Below are 15,177 nucleotides of genomic sequence, written 5' to 3' on the forward strand. Positions count from 1 at the left end.
GGGGGGGGGCTGCAGGAGTTGTTGAGGAGCACCCCTGGACGGCTCCTTCCCTAGGCCCCCCAGGGCGGCTACTTTCTCATCTGTGCTTGGATGTCTTCAGCTCCAAGGCCACCTTTTGGTCACATAGGCAGTATGGGGAGGAGAGAGCAGGAGAAGAGGAAATCTAAAATGTATAAAAAGGTAGGACACCCTGTCCTCAGACACCAGCTCTGGGGCTGCTGTTCTTCACAGAAGTCTATCTCTGTTCCACCCTTTAAATAAAACTTGCTCTCTTCGCTTGTGGCGTTTTCTGGGGTGTCCAATCTTCACATCCGGGAAGCGCACTCAGCCTGATTCTCATCACGGTATCGCTCCTATACCCATGGGGATGATTATATTTTTCTGGCTTCTTCAGTTAAAGGGTTAATTTTTTTTGGGGGGGGGAGCTCAGTGGCAGAGCGCTTCCTTGCACCTGTGAGGCCCTAGGTTTGATCCTCAGAACCACATAAAAATAAATACATAAAATAAAGATAGTGTGTCCATCTACAACCGAAAAAAAATGTTTTAAGGGCTGGGGATGTGGCTCAGTGGTAGAGCGCTTGCCTGGCACGTGCGAGGCGCGGCGCTGGGTTCAAGCCTCAGCACCACATAAAAATAAGTTAATAAATAAATAAAATAAAGATTTTTAAAAAATTTTTTAAATGAACGGAATTAAAGGAGAAAAATCTATAATCATAACTATTGATTTTTAACATTCCTCTTTCTGTAAAAAAAAGATACCAAAAAGGGGCTGGGGTTGTGGCTCAGTGGCAGAGCGCTTGCCTCGCACCTGTGAGGCACTGGGTTCAATCCTTAGCACCACATAAAAATAAATAAATAAACAAAATAAAGACATTTACAAAAAAAAAAAAAAGGAAAGAAAAAAACCTTAGGAAAGATAGATAAAATAAGTAGATAAAAAGCAAGCAAAGGCCCACGTTTATAACACCCCAATTCCTAACAGCCAAACCATGGACCAGCCTCGATGTCTGTCAATGGATGAATGCATTAAGACAAGAAAATGTAGTATTTAAACATATACACACACATGATGGAGTTTTATTCAGCCCTAAGAAAAATGAAATTATATCGTTTGCCAGAAAATGGATGTAACTTAAGACCATTATGTTAAGCAAAATAAGCCAAACTCAGAAGGTCAAGGGTCTCATATGTTTTCTCTCATATGTGGAAGCTAGAGAGTAAAAAGGCAAAGAAAGCTGGCCGAGCAAAGATCTCATGAAAATCAAAGGGAGATCAGCAGATGAAAAGGACCAGGGAGTGAGGGGAAGGGGGGGAGAGTGGGGGGAGTGATATTGGCCAAATCATATATTGTAAACAGGTACAAATATGTAACCATAGCACCAATAAAAAATAAATAGTAAGGGAAGCTGTCACATGGTGGTGCAAGCCTGTAATCCCAGCATCTTGGGAGGCTGAGGCATGAGGATCAAAAGTTCGAGGCTACCCTGGACAACTTAGTGAGGCCCTGTCTTAAAATAAAAAAGGGCTGGGGATGTAGCTCAGTGATAGAGCACCTCTGGGTTCAATCCCCAACAGCAGGGGAAGGGGAAAAGAAAAGAAATGTACACCCAACAAGAGCAGAACACATTCTTTTCAATAATACAAATGAAACATTCACTAAGACAGGTTATATCTTGAGACATCAAATTAGTCTTAGTAAGTATCAAATGACTGAAACTTTACAGAGGATATTCTCAGACCTCAATGAAATTAAATTAGAAATCAATATGATATCTGCTATATCCAAATATTGGAAATTAAATACTTTAAAAACAACATATCAAAATGTGTATAATGGCACTAACTCAGTGTGTAGAAGGAAATACACAATTTTAAATACTTAAGAAAAGCTCAAAAATTTTAAATGCTTATATTAGGAAAGAAGAAAAGTTCAAAATCAATAATCTAAATTTCCACCTTAAGAACCTAGAAAAAAGTTGGCGTGGTAGCACCTGTAATCCCAACAACTCAGGAGACTGAGGCAGGAGAACTGCAAATTCTAGGCCAAACCTGGCAATTTAGTGAGAACCTGTCTCAAAATAAAAAATAAACCAGGTATGGTGGCACGCACTATAATCCCAACAGCTTGAGACAGGAGGATCTCGAATTCAAAGCCAGCCTCAGCAAGAGCAAGGTGCTTAGCAACTCAATGAGACCCTAAATAAAATACAAAATAGGGCTAGGGATGTGGCTCAGTGCTGAAATGCCCCTGAGTTCAATCAAATAAATAAATAAATAAAATAAAAAATAAAAAGATCTGGGAGTGTAGGGCTGGAGTTATGGCTCAGTGGTAGAGCGCTTGCCTAGCATGTGTGAGGCACTGGGTTCAAACCTCAGCACCACATAAAAAATAAAATAAACAAACAAAATAAAGGCATTGTGTCCATGTGCAACAACAAAAAAAAAAAATTAAAAAAAAAAAGATCTGGGAGTGTAGCTCAGTGCTAGAGCACACCTGAGTTCAACTCCTAGTACCAAAGGAAAAAAAAACAATCTAGGGAAAAAAACAAAATAAAGTAAAAAAATAATAAAGAACAGAAATCAATAAAGTAGAAGACAATTGAGAAAGTCAATTTTTTTGAAAGACTAATAAAATTGATAACTCCCAACAAAATTAGCCAAAAGAGGCAGAAAAAAACAGAATGCACAAATTAACAATGAAAGATTGTTAATGAAAGAAGAAATATCACTACAGAGCCTAAGGACACCAAAAGGACAGGGAAATATTAAAACACGGGGAACAAACCCACTGACACACGCAAGGTATTAATTACCTCTGAGGAAGAGCAAGGGAGGATCTGGCGAAACTGGGGAGGACTGGCCCTTCTGAGGAGTGCTGCTGACTTTCCACTTCTTTACCAGGACAGGTTCACAGAGGTGCTCATTTCGGGATTACTCATCAAGCTGCATATTTACCATTTGTATCCCTTTCTGTATGTACAGTATAATTTTTAGAAATCATACAAAAGTTCCATCAACAGATGGAAGGGTAAACAAAATGTTGTACATACAAGCTTGGAGTATTATTCAGTCTTAGAAAGGAAAGAAATCAGCATATATGCTACAACATGAATAAACCTTAAAAAATATGCTAAGTGACAGCTGAGGTTGTGGCTCAGTGGTAGAGCCCTCACCTAGCATGTATGAGGCACTGGGTTTGATCCTCAGCATCGTATATAATAAATAAAATAAAGGTATTGTGCCCACCTACAACTAAAAAAATATTTTAAAAAATTTAAAAAATAGCCAGGCACAGTGGTGCATAACTGTAATCCCAGTAGCTTGGGAGGCTGAGGTAGGAGGATCGCGAGTTCAAAGTTAGCCTCAGCAATGGCAAGTGCCAAGCAACTCAAGTGAGACCTGTTCTCTAAATAAAATACAAAATAGGGCTGGGGTGTGGCTCGGTGGTCGAGTGCCCCTAAATTCAATTCCCAGTATCCCTATCCCCCCAAAATCCTTGGATCCATTAGGAAAGAAATTACCTGTTTGAGAACTTTCTTCTACTTCTTGTAAGTGGATAAGTCCAATCTCTTATTTAGTGCATTTAATTCTTATTAAACAAGAAATTTTTACTGAGGGCCTATCTATTCAGCATTGGGCTTAGGTAACAGACAAGGAGGTCGATCCTGCCTGCACACACTTACATTTCACTTGAGGACCCAGCTCACAAGAAGCTATTAGGAAATACTACAGGGCAAATATACAGTATGTGGGCAAGCGTTCACTGTATTGCAGAAGCACGACGGGGCAGAAGTTACAGAACAACTAGGGAGGGCCAGATGTCAAATGTGGTTTCAGGAAGAAGGGGCACTGAGAGGAATGTGAATGGTAGGTGGGTTTCGAACACACTCAGTGATGTCAGGGGCACAACCACCAGAGGCAGGAACCAGGCAGTCAGGTGATGGTGAGGAATGTGGCTGAGCAGTCCAGAGGGAGTGCTCCCTCTCACCCAAGCCCATCTTCTAAGCAGTAACTCGCATCTCTTACCCAGACCCAGACATTTCTATGGGTATAATTCCCAGCTCAATCATGGTAACGCATCCCTCTCTCTCCCACCTGAAAAATGCACATACTGCTGGGGGTGGTGGCACACATCTGTAATCCCAGCTACTAGGGAAGCTGAGGCAGGAAGATCACCAAGTTCAAGGTCAGCCTGAACAACTTCTCAAGACCTTATTCCAAAATAAAAAAGTAAATAGGGGGAAAAAAGGGCAGGGGATGTAGCTCAGTGGTAGAACACCCCTGGGTTCAATCCTCAGTACCGCCAAAAAAACTTATTTCCAACACAGGTACACTCAACCAATATGAAGTGATTTCACATTCTAACTTCTATCATTTTATTTGATAGAATGTTTGATTCAAACCAGGTAAAACTCTTGGTCAATCATCTTCGGTCATTTTCTTTTACCTACACCACAACAGAAACAGTTTTCTTCTAATCACAAGCATAATTCTTAAAATGGACAATAAAGTTTTATGAAAAACAAAAAGGCCATACAAAATGTATCAGACTATAGGAATAACAGGGCGCCTATTAAAACATAACTATACACGATTTTGCATTTTCATAGTTCATGTACCACAACCCAACTCTTACATAAATAGAAAGATATAGTCTTTCCAAACAACCTCTTTTAAGAATCTGAGTGAGCTGTGAGTGGTGGCACATACCTGTAATCTAAGCTATTAGGGAGACTGAGGCAGGACTATAAGTTTGGAAACCAGTCTGGGCAAGACTCTGTCTTAAAATTTTAGAAAGACTTGGGTTGTAAGGCAATGGCTCTTGCCTAACATGCTCAAGGCATATTAATCCCTATTATCAAAAACCCAAAAAGTTTGGGGAGGGGGGAGGCATGGGAAAAATGGAGGAAATTTGATTGAGCAACGGGGAGGGAGGGGAGGGAGGGTACATGGGGGCAGGAAAGATGGTGGAATGAGATGGACATCATTATCCTAGGTACATGACTGCACGTATGGTGAGACGCTACAGCTACATTCCTACATCATGTACAACTATAGAAATGTAAAGTTGTGCTACAATTGTGTACAATGAATTAAAATGCACTCTGCTATCATAAATACCTAATTAAAACACTAAGGACAGTGGCTAATATCCGGTATATTCTCAGTAAATGAGTCAGTTACAATTCTAGTAAAGTCTATGCATTTTATCAAATTAATAAACCAATCATTTAGATAAAAATGAACATCACACTGCATCTTAAAAATATAAAATTTTTCTGATGAGGAGGGATGTCACCCTGCTATATTTCTAAAAATGTGGTTTAAAAATATTAGTGCTTAGAGCAGTATTACTATTCTTTAGTTACTTTCAATTTTTAAATCTTAATATTAACAATACAGGTAGTAAATTCTGAGAAATCTTTTTTGCAAAGATGAATGCAATGATAGAGTTTCTTAAACAAAAGTTATCATTTTTTTGCCTTTTATTTCATAACTTTCTGCAATTTAAAAAAAAATAGCTACCATATGATCATAAGACATAATTAGATATTTGGAAAGTTTTACCAGACACTGTCTCCTGCTTAGATAAGGAAAAAATTTTTTTGATTGGTTTAACATTAATGCCTATAGGACTCAACAGATCATTATCCCACCTCCTAACGTGTATAGATATTTAATATAATTTGACAGTGAAGGAATCACAGTGTTAATGTATCATGTACCTACAACTATGACCTAAAGTTTCATTTGAGAACCTTAAAGTAGCTTTGAACTGATAGTAAACAATGTCTTATCATTTTCAGTTAAGCTTAAAATAAAATATTGAGTATAAGTTAACTTTGAAGGACAGATATACTAACTCAAAATTAGAAAATATAAAAATAAGTTGTTAAATAAATTTTTTAAATGTTTTTAGTTATAGGTGGACACAATGTCTTTATTTCATTTTTATGTGGTGCTGAGAATCAAACCCAGTGCCTCACGCATGCCGGGCAAGCACTCTACCTCTGAGCCACAATCCCAGTCCCAAATAAAATTTTTAAGAAGCTTCAGCTGGACACAGTAGTCCATGCTTATAGTCCCAGCAACTTGGGAGGCATGGAGGGTTAGAAGTTTGAAGCCAGCCTCAGCAACGTAGTGAGACCCTGCCTCAAAATCAAAAACATAAAGCACTGAGAATGTAGCTCAGTAGTAAAACGCCTCCTGGGTTCAATCCCCAGTATCACAACAAAAAAAAATATCAGGACCTGAATCTCCAAGGTCCCAAGGGCTTCACTAACCACAGGTATAAAAGTCAACATCCTTGAAATGACCAACAGGACTCCACTCTTCTATCCTCCCTTTACCCCCATTTTACCTCCTACAATCCTCCTTCTGCCTTCTCTGCTCCAGCTTCACTGGCCTCTGGGCTGGTCCTTGAATATGCTAAGCAAGCTCTGCCTCAGGGCCTTTGCACCTGCCTCCCCCTGACTGAAACACTGTACCCTCTACTTCTATTGCAGCTTGCTCCTCACCTTCCTCCTTCAGTTCTTTATTCAAAATGCCACCTTCTCAGGTGGGCTTCTCTAGCTACCATTACTAAAATTATACCCCCACATATTCACATTCTGGGTTATATTTTGTCCTCAGCACCTTCCACCACCAACACATCTGTATAGTATTTCACTGCAGAATCATTACACCCTACTTTTTCACTCTGAAAATTGGTTTATAACCTTTCCTTGCAAAACTGTCTCATGGATGATTCTGGTCCTCACGTGACATAAGAAGCAACTAGAGGGCTAGAGTTGTGGCTCAGTGGTAGACTTGCCTAGCACGCGTGAGGCACTGGGTCCGATCCTTAGAACCACATAAAAATAAACAAATAAAGGTATCGTGTCCACCTACAACTAAAAAGAGATTTAAAAAAAGAAGAAGAAAAGCTGGGGTGTGGCTCAGTGGTAGAAGGCTTGCCTAGCGTGTGTGAGGCCCTGGGTTTGATCCTCAGCACGGAAGGAAGGAAGGAAGGAAGGAAGGAAGGAAGGAAGGAAGGAAGGAAGGAAGGAAGGAAGGGAGCTGTGTCCATCTACAACTAAAAAAAAAGAAAGAAAAAGAAGTAATTAGAGCCACACTATACTCCCCAGTGGCATATGACCATGCTTCAGTCTTCCTGCACCTAGAATTCCCCGGGCTTACTGCCTGTCATCTCTGTAGTCCTTCAGAGTGCCGCTTCTACACCAGTGGCCGTAGGACTGCGCCTTCAAGGGGGAAACTGAGGACGGTGGTGCAAAATCTCCACACAGGGAGGATGACATCTTTTGCAACACTGCTGCAAATTTTCTCAACTGTAATATTAACTATATCACACAAAATGATAACAATTAACCTGTTACCCTTTTTCCAAACCAGAAAAATGTTCACTAAACCGTCACAAAGCTATGATATATGTCAATTTGGACTCTTCAATACTCCTGAATATAGGTTACTCAAAACTCTCTTCAAGAGTATTCCATGCATACTAATCTTGCACCAAAGACAGTTTAATAGTACAATATTTTTAAGTAATACTTGAACAGTTTTATAGAAATTCACATAATAGACACATCTCACTTAAAAAAAAAAAAAACTAGCAGAAAATCTTCAATGATACAGGACCAGTCTAACTCCACACCATGTACAACCCACAAGAATGGGATCTGTCCATGTAGGTATGATATGTCAAAATATACCCTGCTGTCATGTATAACTAAAAAGAACAAAAACGATCTGCAATAATTACATGGCAAATTACAGTTATTTATTTAGTATATTGATGGTTTGTCTACTCCCACTAGAATGCAAGTCCTAAGAGGACAAGGATATTTTTTTCTTCTCATATGTATCACCCTTCACCAAAACACTACCTAGCACATAATATAGGCACGATAAATATTTGTTGAAGAAAAAAGATACACTAGAAAAAGTTTTACCAGTGAATGCTTTCAATTTTCCTAAGAGAATTTTCTTAGTTAAACCACTAAAATGTGAAAAGAGCATGTGGTGTAAAATAACACCACAGCCCCCCAACACACACATACACTGTCCATATGACCCTTCTGACCCTGAATGATCCTGGCAAAAGCTGCCATCTGCCCACTCCTTTCAAATTCACCACCATACCACCAACCACCAACCACCATCAACATCATTCTAGGCTTCCAGATTCATGTCTGGTCTAACACTGTGTTTCTTACTTCCAAGTTTTTCAATCCAATTTACAGGGACATCAACAAACTCTAGAAAGATCAGCCTGTGAAAGAGCAAGAACAATTTGTAACACAAAAATAACAGTGTATTTTTCCAGAAAAAGAATCCTCAAGGTCCAAAGAAACTGACTTGTCTTCAATCATGACAATCTTTCATCAATAGGTACAACAAAGAAGTGATTATTGATCCAGCTGTCAACAATTGTTTTCTTTCAATTTTATTACAAAATAACACAAATTTGTTGTAAAAACACATTTGGAACATCACAAATGTAAAACTTTAAAATTTTCTCCATCTGGGTCATACTAGCTCAGGAGGCTGAGGTAGGAGGATCTTGAGTTCAAAGCCAGCCTCAGCAACAGTGAGGTGCTAAGCAACTCAATGAGACCCTGTCTCTAAATAAAATACAAAATAGATCTGGGATGTGGTTCAGCGGTCAAGTGGCCCTGAGTTCAATACCTGGTACTCCCTCCAGGAAAAAAAAAAAAAGGTCATGCTATATGGATAGATCTCCAAATGCTTTCTTTCTACTTACCATAGCACAGACATCAATTCACTGTTAGTCCTTCAAAGTCTGCTTGTGTACCCTCTGAATAGACTTCCTGTGGTAATGGTTCCCAAACTTTTTAAAATATTTTTATATTTTTTTTAGTTGTAGATGGACACATTATCTTTATTTTATTTTTATGTGGTGCTGAAGATCGAACCCAGTGCCTTCCACATGCTAGGAGAGCACTCTATCACTGGAGCTACAACCCCAGCCCCCAAACTTTTTAATCTCTGCTCTTGCTCCACTTTTGAAAATTACCAATGACCCCAAAGAACTTTAATTTATATGGATTATCTCATCAATACTTACCATCTTAGAAATTAAAACTAAAACTTAAAAATATACTTATTGATTTAAAAACAAATATTTTTATTATGTTTTCTCCCAGAAAGGCAAACTTCATGGGTAATAACAGATATTCTTTTTTGCTACACTGAAAACCTCTGTACATGGTGGTTTCTTAAAGGCTGGAGGCCAGGTAGAATCTGAAACCATATCGATAAACTTTTGTATTCTATGACATTAGAATCTCCTGGTTCACCTTGTACTTTGAATGGAGGTTCCACCTGTGCATGCTTCTATATCACATGTTGATCATTTAGAAAACACTGGTTCACTTATTTACGTAGATCTTTTAAGTTATAGCTTTCATTATAAAGTATCAAAATATCACAGCCGCAAATATTACCACCAAGCTCTACATCACAGTGACATACAAAAGTTATCCAAAATCCTATTTCACTAGAAAGTTAACATTTTTATAATTGACAAAAAAAAAAAAAAACCAACAACAAGGAAAAAAAAAATATACACACACACACACACACACACACACACACACACACACTCTCGGTTGTTTTCCTTGAAAGGAAATATCTTTTCTTTCAAGAAACACAACCGGGAGTATTTTTTTTGTTTTGGTTTGTTTTTGCCAATGATAAAATGTTGGCTTTCCAGTGAGATTACTGGGTCACTGGCATATAAATTCATCTAAAACTCTCCAAAAAGTCTGTGGCAATTTTCACTATCTAAGGCTGCATGAATGATCACCACTAGTTAAAATGTAAATATTTCCTTTTTAAATCCTGAATCTGGGAAGATCATATATTACCACATTTGACTGCCTAATACTCAAGTAAATCCGATGTTTCAAGGTGAAGTAAAATCCAGATTAATTTAGATGAAGTGAATATTTTTGAATTTCAAAGTGCACGCCATCTGCACACACTGCACATCCACTTGTGGGACGGGTGGGCTCAATTCATACCTTATACTAAGCACAGCCTGAAAAATATCAGGCTGCAGCAGCACAAACACGACCTTAATTAACGGATCCTGGTTGGCCTCTTTACACATATCAGTTAAGCTGACCCTCAGCTTTAACTTCACACAGGATTCTTGGAAGTGAACAATGTAACATGTACTGTCAGCACTCAAATGCCAACTATGTTCACAAAAGTGTCAAAGACAATCTTTATTGCCCAAATGTCATTCTAAACAGGGAGAGAGGAAGATGCAACATATCATCAGTGGGGAAAGGGTTACTCCTTATGGAAGGTAAAATAATTAGAAGATGTGTGTCCTCAATTCATGAGAAATGCTGCTTTCCAGTTCAATCTTTTCCACAGAGCACAAAAGTGAGTATTTTCAAATCTCGGATGTGGTTCTTAACTTTTTAGAACACAAACCACTTTAGGAATAGGATAAATGCTCTCTACAGAAAAAGCAGTAGAGGATTCATGCAGTTAGAGGAAGTCTGTGCCTTCAGTTAAAGCAAATGACAGAACTAGGAATCCCAAGAAGTCACTTAAGACCAACCCTATCATGAAACTGAGGCCCTGGAACAGTAAAACGGCTTGTCCAAGGTCAACAGTGAACAAAAAGTTCAATCAATCAGGCAAGAAGTAAGCAACTCAAACAGATTTTGAATAAAGCCCTAATTTTCTTATACAAAGAAAGTTTCTGTCCGCAACTAAGAGATAACTACAGTAACAAAAATGTTAAGTAGAACTGGAAGGAACTGACACAAGTACTGCTGTTTCAAAAACCTCCTTGACAGCCTAAGCTGAAGGTGTAAGGAAAAATATGACCAGAAATCTTGAAAAAGAACTCACCATGTTCCATAAAAACATTGCAGTGTGGACCCCCATGCCTCGATGAGTCCTTCTTCCCTGCTCCTTTGATAAAGTGCAGGGCAGGCAAACTTGGCCTTCTTTGGTCCCCAAGAACTTTTCCAGGCTGCTGCCCCATAAAGCAATGATGATAAGCACCCCTTTCCAGAAGAGGGTTCAAGATCTTCCAGAACGGTGAGTGGACTTAGAAGGAAAAGGATATATGCGTGGGATTTCACATTTACTGCATCTCCCCAAGTCGGTAACTGAGGTCAATCACAGAAAGACCTTCTGTGACAAAGGGGAGCGGACCTTTAGGTTGACAGATGTAAACAGGAGTTCCAATTATTTTCGCAGTTTAACTTGATTTTAAGTATGTTTCACAGGCTGAATAACAGTTTTTTTTTTTTCCTCCCCAAGAAGAAAAATTTAAACACAAATATTCACAGGCGACGCTAGGTCAACAGTCCTACAGTCTTTTCCATTCACAAGTAAAAAGGAAACGTCGATCGTCCTTGGATGCTACTTCCGAACTTTTCCTGTGGAAGTCACCAACCCCCTATCTTGGTTTCTCCATCTTCCAACAAATTTCCTGCCCCTCTTCCTTCCCTACCCTGCTCTCCGGGAAAGGGCACGGGTCACCCAGATTTCAGCGAGCTTGTCCTCCACTCTGACAAGAAGCAATGCATCGCCAGCAACTTTTAAGTCCGCTTTTTAAAAGGCCTGTGAAACCAATCCAGGCTTTTCCTTTGCATTGAAGTGTTTGGCTGCACTGGGACCGAGGGGGCCGAAGGTGACATTGGAAGAAGTCAGGGCATCAAGGCTCGCGGGAGCAACCTGGAGGACAGGACAGAACGCCTGACAGTGGGCAGGGGCTCTCCTCCGGCGGGCGGGGGGCTCGGCGGCCGGGCGTGGGCCGGGGCCGGGGCGGCGGGGGCGACCACCGGCTGCCGGGGCGGGGCACGGGCGGCTTACTCGGGGACGACGCTCCTCCACGCATCAAGCAAGAAGCCGGGTGTCCCCGGTCGGGGGCAAGTGAGACCACCCCGGCGTCCCGGCGCGGGAGCGGGCTGCACGGGCCGGAGGACGCGCGCAGCTAAAAGCCGGGGGCAGCCACGGGGGGAGGAGGCCCGGCCGCCGCGGCTCCCCGATCCCGGGGTCTCTGCCCGAGACACCCCCTCCCCCGGCCCCGGACGTCGCCGCCGCCTCCGCCGCGCAGTCACATCCCCCGAGCTCCGCCGAGGCACAGCCTCCCCCCGCCGGTGGGGGCCGCGGGCAAGGGAGGGGCTCCTCAGCCACAGGACCGGGAACCGGCTCCGGTGCCGCTCAGAGACAGACACCGACCCCCGTGGCCGCCATGATGGATTACGAGCCGCTCCACAACGAGGCCAGGCCCCGCCCCCAGCCCCGCCCCCCGACGACGTGCGAAGCCCGCCACGCGAGGCCCGGGCGACCCTGCTGCCGCCTTCTGCGGACGCCGCCGCACCTTCTGCCGTAGTCTTGGTGCAGGTGAGAGTCCAGCCCCGCACGACCTTTTAATTTGGTTCTCCTGGGCGCAAGGTGAGCTGTAAGGAAGCGCCCGCCTCCTCCGCACTGCCATTGGTCCCTGGGAATCCGGGCCCCTCTCTTCCATCCCATTGGCCAGTGAGAGCAGCTGGACCGGCCCTGATAGCCAACCGCCTTCGGCGCGGCCGCGGGGCGTGCCGGGAGCTGTGGTTCCGCGCCCCCGCACGGACTCGGCAGGCCCTGGGCTCTCCGCTCCGGCGTTTCTGCCCCTCCCGCCTGGGAGCCCGCGGACTCGATGGCCTCTCCCCTGACTGGCCAGCTCTCCGTGTGCTCGAAGCTCGGCCGAAGAGCCAGAGCGAAGGGGAAACTGCGGATTGGATTTTCCCAAAACCGGATTGGATTACTTCCTTGAGCCTCTTTTAGGGGAGAAAATTTGGCTTGATCCTTGAAATCCAAGCTATTTGGTCCCTTTCATCCCATTCACTCTCTAAAAAGCACCAATGTTGGAACTAGAGAAGAAATCCGACATGCTGCTAGCGAATTTAAAGGTTTCTTGAGGGATCAGGAGGCTGGCTTACTATAGCAACAGCATTTGTTCTAAGGGTGTGTCAGGTGCAATCGGATGTTTGCCAGAAAGAAACTCCAAGGTAACATTTCGCAGGTGAACACGCATTTGCATGACATTCTTGCTTGTTAGACAACAAAATGCCCATATTAGGCTTTGCAGGCCTACAAGCTAGCTAACAACCTAAATACACCAAACTAGCACCTGTCATAACCCATCTTCTGCTACTAAAAAGTCCCCATTCTTCACTCTCCATAGAGCAAACCTAACTGGGATATACCCATTTCTGAGGGGACCCACTCATCACAGTGCCTCTCTGCGCCCTGCAATGTTGGCACTTTTCATCGACTGCATTCTCATTTAGTACTCATGAAAGCCCTGTGAGGGTTATCATGTAATATTATCCCCATTATACAGATGGGGAAACAGATTCAGAAAGGTGACTTACCCAAGGCATTTGGCTAATGTGACAGGCATTACTTCAGCCCAGATTGGCCTTGCTCCAAAACACATGTATTCCTACTATACCATCAGCTACCAAATTACTTTTCAGAAGTTTCTACTGATACCACAGGCACCACAGCTGCATTGAGTGCCAGTACATTCAGCTAAGCATTTTAGAAATATTTCTGCCATATTGAGACATGGCACTTACCATATACATATTTATTTTTTAGTTCTCAATGGACCATGATTTTATTTTATATACAATGCTGAGAATCAAACCCAGTGCCTCACACATGATAGGTAAGTGCTCTACCATTGAGCCACCACCCCAGCCCCCCATAGCACTTACTCTTGATAATGGCACTTTGATTACTGAAGAGGAAAATATCCACTTGGAGATTCAATAGGAAACATGAAAATTTTGTGCCAGATTTAGAACTGGAATTCATAAATCCATGTTGATATAGCTTTGTGGCTCAGTGGTAGAACACTTGCCTCGCAAATATGAGGTACTGGATTTGATCCTCAGCATCACATTAAAAAAAATAATAAATAAAATAAATAAAAACCTTAGTTCTCATCTATAGTATTTTTCTTCAAACTTCAATGCCTTTGTTCCTCTTGATTTACTGATTGCTACTTCCAATTTTTCTTTGTGACATTTTTTACTTTTTTAAATTCCTATTCATGTTTTAATCACTTCCTCCACATCTGCATTCTTCACTCTCTGGTCTAGGTTAAAATTGGGAAATCAAATCAGAACTCTATAATATACATAGCTTACACTTAACAATTCATGTAACAAGTATTTACTGAGTAACTGTTCTAAGTACTAGAATACAGCAATGGGGGGAAAAACACCTCCTATTCTTGGCGAGCATACATGGGACAGGCAATATGCAAATAGGTAACAATTCAAATAAAAGATAACCTCAATGCTGAAAGTCAGACTTCTGGATTCATGACCTTTCAGTCAGTCCTACTTGTCCTCTGAAGGCCTGCTTTCTGATACCTCTAGGGCTTAAATGTGCTTGATTCAGTCACGAACTTACTCAAGTCACCTTACTTCTCAGATTTCTTCGCCTATAAGCGGGATTCCTAGCTGCTTACTTCATAAAGTTATCATGCCAATCAGACCAGACTTTGGTTTTCCACAAAGCTGGAAACATGCTTCATGGTGGTCACAGGAGAGGTCACCACCCTTCATCTAAAGTATTATCCCTAATCTCCATTCTTCACTTCCACTGTTTTGGGGGTTTCAGGAGAGCCTCAAGCCAAGACTATTTTTTTTTTCCTAAAGATGCACTGTACTCTTTCAATTCCTATAGAATGATACTTTTAAGGACTTAAAACTAGAATCCAGAGCCCAGCAAAAGACCAATGTTGAATAAATCTCTCTAAGCTCATGTTTCCATTAAAAGTGATTCAGTTGCGTCTAATTTTGTCTTCACTCTTGTAAAGCAAAACTCATTAAGCTTAAAAATTTCAGCTTATTCCATTTCTTACACCTACTGGAAATACACTTAACCAGGGCGCCCTCTAGTGGGCCATGGAAAGCAAGTAATCACCAGAAAGTGCTTTCAGACCTTGGTGTTGCCCCTCAGCAGGAACTGAATGAAGAACCAGCATGGTGAACCAGCTTGCGGGACACAGGCTCTGCTCTTTATCATTTCTGTCTCTCAAGTGGAAAATCTTCTTAAAAACATGACAGGTGAGCCAACCTAACGATGCAATGCTGCCTAAAGCTTATTCATTTGTCTTTACTTTCC

General features: G+C 41.7%; 2 protein-coding genes across 3 annotated transcripts in view; both read right to left on the reverse strand.

Moving 5' to 3' along the window:
• ABL1 (ABL proto-oncogene 1, non-receptor tyrosine kinase) overlaps positions 1-11,168 on the reverse strand; it is a 136,714-nt gene extending 125,546 nt beyond the window's left edge. The window contains exon 1 of one of the 2 annotated variants that reach the window (XM_081280046.1): positions 10,894-11,168. In XM_081280046.1, the coding sequence (XP_081136172.1) occupies positions 10,894-11,029 (136 nt within the window). In that variant the 5' untranslated portion in view covers positions 11,030-11,168. The remainder of the gene's footprint in view (positions 1-10,893) is intronic. The other variant, XM_081280047.1, reaches the window with a different exon arrangement.
• A 187-nt stretch (positions 11,169-11,355) lies between these two features.
• LOC308641422 (uncharacterized protein) lies at positions 11,356-12,434 on the reverse strand. The gene has a single exon (XM_081280051.1). The coding sequence runs from the start codon at positions 11,688-11,690 to the stop codon at positions 11,592-11,594; it is 99 nt and encodes a 32-aa protein (XP_081136177.1). The 5' UTR covers positions 11,691-12,434; the 3' UTR covers positions 11,356-11,591.
• Positions 12,435-15,177: the final 2,743 nt, after the last annotated feature.

This window comes from Spermophilus citellus (assembly GCF_964194105.1).
Source record: "Spermophilus citellus genome assembly, chromosome: 2".
Lineage (NCBI taxonomy): Eukaryota > Metazoa > Chordata > Mammalia > Rodentia > Sciuridae > Spermophilus > Spermophilus citellus.

Bases quoted from the DNA above. Each gene is read 5' to 3' on its own strand.
- LOC308641422 (XM_081280051.1), bottom strand. From the start codon at position 11,690: ATGTCACCTTCGGCCCCCTCGGTCCCAGTGCAGCCAAACACTTCAATG.